This window comes from Chiloscyllium plagiosum, chromosome 21, assembly GCF_004010195.1.
Source record: "Chiloscyllium plagiosum isolate BGI_BamShark_2017 chromosome 21, ASM401019v2, whole genome shotgun sequence".
Classification (NCBI taxonomy): Eukaryota; Metazoa; Chordata; class Chondrichthyes; order Orectolobiformes; family Hemiscylliidae; genus Chiloscyllium; species Chiloscyllium plagiosum.
In genome coordinates this window covers 42,800,136-42,811,011 of record NC_057730.1, presented here as the reverse complement: position 1 = coordinate 42,811,011, position 10,876 = coordinate 42,800,136, and the positions used below count along the sequence as shown (strand labels likewise).

At 43.2% G+C, this 10,876-nt stretch overlaps 1 protein-coding gene across 1 annotated transcript in view; it reads right to left on the bottom strand.

The window, feature by feature from the left end:
* The window catches only part of LOC122560449 (cytochrome P450 3A21-like), a 57,113-nt gene extending 48,790 nt beyond the window's left edge, over positions 1–8,323 (bottom strand). Inside the window, exon 1 of the mRNA XM_043711082.1 lies at positions 8,163–8,323. Within this exon, the coding sequence (XP_043567017.1) occupies positions 8,163–8,323 (161 nt within the window). The remainder of the gene's footprint in view (positions 1–8,162) is intronic.
* Between the last annotated feature and the right edge of the window lie 2,553 nt (positions 8,324–10,876).

Sequence of the window (10,876 nt, the reverse complement as noted above, 5' to 3'; positions counted from 1 at the left end):
GTTAGCCATATCTTGAGATAGAAAATCTGAACTTGAGCAGAACAAGTGAAACACAATATGAAGACTTTTTTATTTTTGAAAGTTGACTGAAATGGAAAAAGGATGTTTCAAAATCAGGGACTGTGAAAGGAATTGCTGTAGTTTTGAATGTAAGTTCCTGTGAGTCATTTTGAGTTGTTTACACTGCCTAGTTGTTCGGTTGGGATTATGTAATAAAATGGTATTACACAGGATTTGTGCTCACAGTGAGATTTGGCTGGCAACAGATTGCTGATTGCTTTGTGCAATGTCAATGTTGGAAGTCAGCAGCCCGACAACAGCTCTCTGATTGGCTCCTGTGCAGGTGAACAGTTTGGGTTTTTATTAAATGGGGAGAAACTTCCGGATTACACAAAGAACAGGTTATGTGGTTTTCTGTCTCTCTCTCTCTCTGCAGTAAATGTACCTGAAGCCTGGTGAAAGCCAATTATTCCATCTCAACTGTTGCCTTTACCAGTAACTAAGAGACTTTGTAATTAGTGTACCAATTGCCATGTGCCTCCTGCAAAGATACAATGGGAACTTTGAAAAAGGAGATCAAACAACAGAAGATTTCAGGAAACAAATGGAATGCTCTGAGTGTGGGAAAGGATTCGTTCAGTCGGCCAGACTGTTGATCCACCAGCACATTCATAGCAACCATTCCCCAGCTACATGTCTGGTAAAGAATTGAGAGATTCATCGACTGTGCTGAAACACCAGCAAATTCACATTCGGGAGAAGCCGTTCACCTGCTGTGTGGTGGGGAGAGGATTTATTCAGTCATGTAAACTGCTGAGACACCAGAGTGTTCATTAGTGAAGAACAGCAGTTGGATTCCACTGTTGTTTTTGTTTGCTAAGATTCACATCCAGGACTGAACCGTGTTCATTCTTGACAGTGGATGAAGTGGGAGGGTCAGCGAGAATTTTTATTCCTCTGAAATGAGCTACAGGGAGAGGCTGAACAGGCTGGGGCTGTTTTCCCTGGACCGTCGGAGGCCAAGGGGTGACCTTATAGAGGTTTACAAAATTATGAGGGGTATGGATAGGATAAATAGACAAGGTCTTTTCCCTGGGGTTGGGGAGTCCAGAACTAGAGGGCATAGGTTTAGGGTGAGAAGGGTAAGATATAAAAGAGACCTCCGGGGCAACTTTTTCACGCAGAGGGTGATGCAGGTATGGAATGAGCTGCCAGAGGATGTGGTGGAGGCTGGTACAATTGCAACATTTAAGAGGCATTTGGATGGGTATATGAATAGGAAGGGTTTGGAGGTATATAGGCCGGGTGCTGGCAGGTGGGACTAGATTGGGTTGGGATATCTGATCGGCATGGACGGGTTGGACCGAAGGGTGTGTTTCCATGCTGTACATCTCTATGACTCTAAATGATCCACAGAAGCCGATGAACAACATTTATTATATCCAGGTTAGGAAATTGAGTTTGTTTACCACTGCAGGAAGATCGATAGTCAACTCATTTAGAAGACAGCTCGAAGTATGAGTACACCATTCAGACCCCTGAAACCTGCTCAGCCATTTAATCCCATCAATGCTGACCTCATCTTGGCCTCAACTCCACTTTCCTGCCTACCCTCCATAATCCTTCAACCCATTACTAATTAAAAATCTTGTCTATCTCTGCCTTAAACTTACTCCATGTCCTGTCATCCAGTGAACTCTGTGGGAGTGAATTTCACAGTTTAATGACGCTTTGAGGGAAGTAATTTCACCACATCTCTGTTTGAAATCTGCTACCCCATATCCTATGACATCTCATTCAAAATTGCTCCATAAGGTGAAGTAGCCTTCCAATGGTGAGTAAAGGACTAAAGATGATGAATAAATGATGTAGTCCCATTTGCCAAAATTTGGCCTGTATCCGTCTAAGCCTTCCTGGTCCACATACCTGTCCAGATATCTTCTGATTGGTGTGGTTGTACTCACCTCTATCCTTGCCTTCAATGCTCAGCCCTTTGAGTGTGGGAGTTGGGAAGTCATGTTGAGGTGGTATGGAACAATGGTGAGGTCTCTTCTGGAGTTCTGTGTCCAGTTCTGGTCGCCCAATTAGAGAAAGGATATTATCAAGCTGGGCAGGTTCAGGAAGGATTTGCCAGGGTGTTGGGAGTTTTGGGTTGTGGGGAGACGTTGGATACGCTAGGATTTCTTTCGCTGGAGTGTAGGAGTTTGAGAGGCAATTTGATAGAGGTTTATAAGTAATGACACATATATATGGAGTTAGTGGTTGTTGTCTTTTCTCCAGGATGAGGAATTTCAAAACTGGGGGCACATTTTTAAGGTGAGAGAGACTTGGGGGAGACATAAGGGGCAAAAATTCCACATGGTGGTTGTGGATACAATTGTATTTGAGGGACATTTGGATATGTGCCTGGATGGGAGGGGTTTGGAGGGATATGGGCTGGGAGCAGGCAGATGAGACTATTTAGTGACATGGACTGGATGGATTGAAGGGTCTGTTTCCATGCTGTATGACTCTATGTCATTGAACTCTGTAAACTGGTGCTATTGAACTACGTTTCCCCAGTTTTGTTGCCTCCAGTCATGATGCCCATTTTTTGTTTGTGTCTGTCTAAATGTGTAAGATTTAAAAGAGGGTTAAAGTTTCAATGGAGTGATATGTTGATAGTTTATAATTCCATTTATCAGTAGACAAGAATTTATTTATATTAAATAGCAGTTTTTCTTCAGTACAGGAACCTGGCCAATGTTTTCTGTTATCCTGAAAAATTTGGCTTTTTGTGTAACTTAATTAAATCATGAACATTTGTGGTGACTCCAGGAATATTGGGGTTAAGAATCAGAGCACCCTCCCAAGTGGGTTGTAACAACATTGAATGAGTTCAGCAATCCCCAAGTCAGTTTCTTTACCTGCGATGGAGACAGGAGCTAGAAACATGAACAGGCTGTGCAGAAAACAGATGGTTAGGAATATATGATCATGTATGATATGCCGATGGTTCTTCAACAATGAAGGTGTTAACTCAGTGAATTCATTCCGTTTAATTCCTGTTTCATGAGTTTAAAGGTTCAGCTCTTCTTAAGATCAATGAACATCTACAATATTTGCTGTTAATATTACACCTAGAGATGAAATCCAGGCCCACATTGAATTAGTACAAACCTTGTACCAAATAATCATTGTAACAAAGTCTATGGCACAAGAGACTTCGGAATTGATCTGTTACTGTGATGTGGAATCATAGCAGTGTACTTGTACCTGGTGAGGCAATACTTATGCCAGTTCCAATTACATAAGAACTGGACATGAGGTGCATTGCACTGAAAGTTCAAACCTGTTTATTACAGATCCTAATGTATACATACAGTAAAACACGAGTGCCTCGGTTAATACTAATCGGTTCCAAACAGCCAGCATATGGCCCCAGATATGATGGAATTTGAGTACGTATGGAATACGTTTGTGCTCTCAGGTCACATGCTGATAAGGTGATGTTATTATGACCATTTGTCTTAAAGATGTTGACATATACCTCCCAGAATAACTTAATGCATCCCCACCTATCCGACTGTGGCATTAATTTACATTGGAGTTGCTTTGATACTTTGTGTTGAACACAAACGTTACTGCCCAAACCAGTCAGTATTAACTTTAGTAATGTAGCAATTCTCAAATCTTTTTGCTTAAAGAGCCCTTTTTCAAAAGTATTACAATCACTGGTATTGCTAACTAAATGAATACAATACATTCCTGGATTTACATTTTTAGATTTAAAGTTCATCAGAGTGCCTGTAAAAGAGCTTGCATGAACCGATGTAATAGTATCTGATATAATGAACATTAATATGTTTGGTAAGGTGAAACCTTCTCTTCCCTTCTGCTGAAATGGAACCTGACAGGTAGATTAACTTCTTTGTTGAATATTTTGTTACATGATACTTCCTTGCTCCTGTAGAAATGGAATTAGGATCAATAGCTCCAAATGAGAACACAGATACTACTTCAGGGATAATTCTCCATTGCTGCCTGCCTGTTGTTGAGCATTCTCTTTGTTTGCTGGCCTGTTTGTACTGGAATGTTCCTGTGCAAGATTCAATAGTTTCCCTGTCTATATTAACAGCAACTACACCTGAGTGCATATAACAATGCCAAATAAGTGTACATTACACAAATGCATTTATAGAGTCATAGGGTCCTACAGCACAGAAATAAACCTTTTGGTCCATGCTGAACATAATCCCAAATTAAACGAGTCCCATCTGCCTGCTCCTGACCCATATCCCTCCAGACCTTTCCTATTCGTGTACTTATCTCAGTATTCTTTCCAGAACCTGACTACATATCTCTTGCTCTAGCAGCTCGGCGTTCTGTAGTATAATCCCAGCATTGTGATTGCACCCTTCCTGTTCTTGAGCTCCACCCAAAATGCTTCACTGCAAGATCCCTCTTGGATGCCCTCCCTCAACGTAGCTGTGATATGCTGCCTAACCAGTCATGCAAGTGCCCCACCCCTTTGGCTTTCTCCTTTGTCTCATCTAAAACATTGATAGCCTGTAACATTAAGCTGCCAGTCGTATCTCTCTTTCAACACAGTCTCTGTAATGCATCATAATTGCAGGCTCTAATTTCATTCGCATTACCTGTTAAACTTCTTGAATTGAAGCAAATACAGTCCAAGCCTTCTATTCCACTAAGCTGAGCAACCTCTCCCTGACTGCTCTTCCTCTGAACTATATTTGCCTTAGACTCAAGCTCTTCCCCAGTCTCTATATTTACTGACTTGCTGCTCTGGTGGCCTAGCCCTCAGCCACACTAGTGCAAACCCTCCTGAGTGGGACTATCAAACCTCCCTGCCATGATATTGATGCCCCTCCAGTTCAGCTTTAATCTGTCATTCTTGTACAGGTCCCATCTTCCCTGGAAGATAACCCAAAGATCCACATATCTAAAACCCTGCCTCCGATACCAACTCTTTCGCGATGTGTTCAATCATACTCTGTCTCGGTTCCTAGCCTTAGTACCATGTGACATGGGGAGTAATCCTGAGATTACTATACTACAGGTCCTGCTTTTTAGTTTACTACCTAACTCACTGAATTGTCATTGTCGGACCTTATTAGTCATACTAACTATTCCATTTGTGCCAATATGGACAATGACCTCTGTCTGTTTAGCCTCCCATTTCAGGATGCCCCATACCCACTCAAAGACCTCCATGACACTGGCACCAGTGAGGCAACATACCATCTTGGAGTCTCTCATGGCCACAGACGTGTCTATCTATGGCCCTGACTATCAAATCTCCAATTGCTATTGCTCGACTGTGTTTTGTTCCTCCCCTTTGTACAGTAGGGTCAGCCATGGCACCTCTGCTCTGGCTGCTGCTGTCACCTGATGGGCCACCCCCCTCATCAGTATCCAAAATGGAACACTTGTTTGACAGGAGAGATAAACTAATGAAATGTTTAACAAAGAGATAGGCTCCACGGAGGTTTTAAAAACAGAAGTGAACTACAGGCACAGAATTTAGAGAGGAAATTCCAGATTTTTGGGCCTAGATAGATGAAGACACCACAGTTAATGGAGGGCAGGATAAAATCAGTGCTCAAGAGGCTAGACCCAGTTTGAAAAAATCAAAAGTTCTCCTTGGGTTGCAAGACTAGAGGAGACTTCAACAGCAAAGAATTTTAAATCATAAACTCCTTGCAGGAAGTCACAAGCATGGTAAAGAAAATTAGGAGAGGCATTTTCTGCAATTGTTTTCTTATCAGACAGAAAGATAATCGCAAAACCAAGGAACAAAAGAAACAAGATATATAACATACAATTGTTAACTGTATTTTACAACAATTTCAATCATATTCTTTTCCATTCTGGTTCTCACAACACTATTATCACAAGGCATTATCACTGTTACATCAGCATAAATAGTTCAATTCTCAAATGTTTCTACAGTAAAATATTGGGTTAAAACCTACCAAGAAGTTCAAGATTGAGTCTGTGAGACAATGACCTTTCATCAATGAATCCCCCTACAAGATGAACACTCCAAATCATGACTACCATCAACACCACTAACTGCCAGCTTAAAGTGGAGAGGATCTCCAAGAAGATCGCACATATCGACACAGACATCAAGTTTCTACAGAAATGCAGGAAAGATCCCAAAAGGATTACGGATCACGAACCCGCTCAAGTCGACCTACAACACAAAACTACGCAGAGAGACTTTGCCACCGCACCTCTCGCAAACTCCTCAATCATCTTGTGCACAAACTCTACAGCAGATGGCACAACCTTGAAATTAAGATAGAATCCACACTCTCAGCCTGCACTCAGGATACAGCAGTACAGTTACGGGATATTGCCAAACAGGCAAGGTGACAAAACTACACCATGTACATGCACACCAAGAACAAGAAACTGGAGAAACTTGGCAACACCAACAACAGTAGCCAAGCCCACCCTGACACCACAGTGGTTAACGTTATCACCGCAGGGAAGTCGATCGTCAAATTATCAGACCACACCCTTCAACCAGAAGAGATTGAAGTTCTTAGCAGGGGTCTCAATTTCTGTCCCACCACCAAAATGGACCCCATGGTTCTTGCAGTAGACACAGATGAATTCATCAGATGAATGAGACTCTGGGAATTCTTTCTAGATGCCACTAGTGATCCCAATGAACCCAGTGAGGAACCGGAACAGTCATCTCTGGGATCTGTAGAGGAGCGACCAAAGTGGGCCAACTTGGACCCACTGGAGGGCCAGTGCCCTGGGCTTGATATGTATGCTCAAACTGTCAGGAAATATATAAATGCCAGATTCCTTCGCCGCATCCACAAGGTAGAGCAGAACATCACCCAATCACAATGCAACGCCATTCATGCTCTCTAAACCAATCACAACATTGTCATCAAACCAGCAGATAAAGGAGGAAACATCGTCATTCAGAATAAAACAGATTATTGCAAGGAACTGTACCAACTGAATAACCAGAACACTACAGGCAACTACTGGCTGATCCAACCAAAGAGCACACTGTGAACTAAACACATTGATCAGGACTTTGGATCCAGTCCTTCAGAGTTCCCTACGCGCCCTCATCCCATGTACTTCTCGCGTAGGCGACTTCTACTGCCTTCCAAAGATACACAAAGCCAACACATCAGGATGTCCCATCGTATCAGGCATTGGGACCCTGTGTGAGAACCTCTCTGGTTATGTCGAAGGCACCTTGAAACTCTTTGTACAAGGGAACCCCAGCTTCTGTTGCGACTCTACAAACTTCTTACAGAAACTCAGCACCCACGGACTAGTCAAACTGGGAACATTCCTGGTCACAATGGACATTTCAGCACTCTACACCAATATCCCCCACAATGATGGCATTGCGGCAACAGCCTCAGTACTCAACACCAACAACTGCCAACCTCCGAGCACTGTCCTGCAACTCATCCGCTTTATCCTTGACCACAACATTTTCACCTTTGACAACCAGTTCTTCACCCAGATACACAGAACACCCATAGGGGCCAAATTTGCACCCCAATATGCTAACATTTTCATGCACAGGTTCGAACGAGACTTCTTCTCTAAGCAGGACCTCCAACCAACACTGTACACCAGGTACATTTGAGGATCTGAAATCTGAGTACAGGCTGTTGTCAGGATCACCCATTTATTATATGCTCTTACTAATATAGGCAGCGACAATATGGCTTCTTAATGCAAGTAACATGACAAAATGACTTCTAGGCTGCAAATGGGACAATTCGACCTAAAATGGCTTTAACCCTGATAAAAGCTGCATTTCTAAATTAATCATAGTGTGCTTTAACAAAGATTAGCAGACAATGCTTTCTTTATAGCATAGAAGTAACTAGACTAGAAAAGACATTATTAGCAATCCTAACTGACCTTGTAAAGGCAGGTGCAAAGAACAGTTTTGTGAGATAAGGTGCTTGAATATGGAAAGTAAAGTTGGTTCCCGGGAAATAACATTGGGCTAAGTTGCTGTCAATAATGTCATTTTATTAAATTTGATTGGTAATTATCTGAATCTGTTCTGTAACCATGGCTGTACTTCTTTTCAAAAAAATATATAAAAGTGTCTGTCTTAAGCTGTGTGCGCAGCTTTCTCCTAGAACATAGTAGTGTTTAACCTTCGTGTTGTTGGACAATCTGTGCCCGGCCGTGACAATAGTGTGAAATCTTGCAGAACCAATCTGAATTGCTCGTGTTTTTTGACTGATCGCGGAACCGAGAGACCCCTCCCGTGGGTCGAGATCTTCACATTGATGATATTTTCTTCCTCTGGACCCATGGCAAGGAGTCACTGAAACAAGTACACAGTGATATCAACGAGTCTCATCCCACCATCTAACTCTCCATTATCTGTCTCATTCTTGGACACATGCATCTCCATCAAGGATGGGCACCTCAGCACCTCATTCTACTGCAAATCCACTGATAACCTCACGATGCTGCACTTCTCCAGTTTCCACCCGAAACATATTAAAACAGCCACCCCCTATGGACAAGCGCTACGCATACACAGGATCTGTTCAGATAAGGAGGAATGTGATGGGCACATGGAAGTACTCAAGGATGGCCTCATAATAATGGGGTAAGATACTCAACTCATCAACCACCAGTTCCGACGTGCCACAGCGAAAAACTGTAATGACCTCCTCAGGAGACAGACACAAGCTTCAACTGACAGGGTACCCTTCATTGTCTAGTACTTCCCAGGAGCCAACAAACTACGCCATGTTCTACGCAGCCTGCAACACATTATCAATGAGGATGAGCACCTCGCCAAGACCTTCCCCACACCTCCACCTCTCACGTTTAATCAACCACCAAACCTCAAACAGATCATTGTTCGCAGCAAACTGCCTGGCTTTCAGGACAACACCATACAACCTTGTCACGGTAGATGCTGCAAGACGTGTCAGAGTGCCGACACAGATACCATAATTATGTGTGAAGACACCTCCCACCATGTATGTGGCAGTACTCATGCAAGTCAGCCAACATTATCTATCTCATACGCTGCAGACAAGAATGCCCTGAGGCATAGGACATTGGCGAGACCAAGCTGAGGCTATGATAACAGATGAATGGACACCACACAACAATCAGACAGGAGTATTTCCTCCCATTGGAGAACACTTCAGTGGTCTGGGACATTCGACCTTGGACCTTCGGGTGACAAAGGCGGATTTTGGGACTGGCAATAACGAAAAGTGGCTGAGCAGAGGCTGATTGTCAAGTTCGGTACCCATGGGGATGGCCTCAACCGGGACCTTGGGTTCATGTCACACTACAGGTGACCCCATGCACTATATACACACATACCTACAGATCCATACACTTACGCAGACTCTCTCTCATACGTCACACATACTCTCACACTCACAATGCACCCTCTCACAGACTTATACCCCATTACACTCACACACACATAAACGCACTCTCTCACGGACACTCATAACCCCACTCCCCCCACGCACCTACATGCACACATACACATATAAGTTTGAAGGGTGAATTTGTACTTGCAGAATTACATTTTATTTTGCTCAAAAACTACATGAATCCAGCTTTTTAGATTAGAATCAGTTTGAACATTGTGGCACAGAGAGTCTCACACGGGGCAGCTCACACCTTAACTGCATTATCTGGGCCGACATGACACCAATTGTTAAAGTTCACTTGAGAATGTAACTTTTAAAAAAGTTCTGCAATTTACATATGAAATAACTGAAACCAACATGTTCATTCTAAAAGATGAGAGACTTAACAAACAATCCAGATCTTTTTCAATGTATAATTTCAGTTACATCACACTGTAAACTTTTGCTATAAATTCTGCATCTTCTGATCTTATACTCCACAACCTTTGAGGAGAAAGTGAGGTCTGCAGATGCTGGAGATCAAAGTTGAAACTTTATTGCTGGAACAGCACAGCAGGTCAGGCAGCATCCAGGGAACAGGAGATTCGACGTTTCGGGCACAGGCCCTTCTTCCCTGGTAGGGTCCAAATTGTGTTGGTCGGAAGGTGATCTGGAGTCCATGGGGGATCAGTCGGTTCCGTAGGCAGGTGCTGAGAAAGGAGATATGGCTGTGGTAACGAGTCTGCTTCAGAATGTGGCTGAAGAGCTTCTGTGCAGAGGAGATGACCTGGGGTGTGCAGTGAGAGAGGGACTCACTGAAATCTTTGTAGAGAGAGGCAGAGAGCTTCTTCAAGGAAGGCATCCTTGTAAGAGGATTCGCAGTAGGTTGAAATCTTCGAGGAGAAAGTGAGGTCTGCAGATGCTGGAGATCAAAGTTGAAACTTTATTGCTGGAACAGCACAGCAGGTCAGGCAGCATCCAGGGAACAGGAGATTCGACGTTTCGGGCACAGGCCCTTCTTCGGGCACAGGGAAGAAGGGCCTGTGCCCGAAACGTCGAATCTCCTGTTCCCTGGATGCTGCCTGACCTGCTGTGCTGTTCCAGCAATAAAGTTTCAACTATACTCCACAACCACCTGATGAAGGATCAGTGCTCCGAAAGCTAGTGCTTCCAAATAAACCTGTTGGATTATAACCTGGTGTTGTGTGATTTTTAACTTTGTGCCTGCCTCATGGTGGAAGCATGTGGAGGCAGTGAGAGGTACGTAGTTGGTGGTATTGGTAATATGAGAGGGTGAGCTGTATGCATTGTAAGGAAGTTTGAAGTTCATTATGATTATCAGGGATTGTTATTAATGACTGATGGAGATACCCGTAATTGAGCGGATTGAGAGATTAATTGTGCATCCATGCACTTTGACCACTTAAATAAGGACACAGAACATTATATGGCACTGTGGCCAGCTTCATGCTACTATG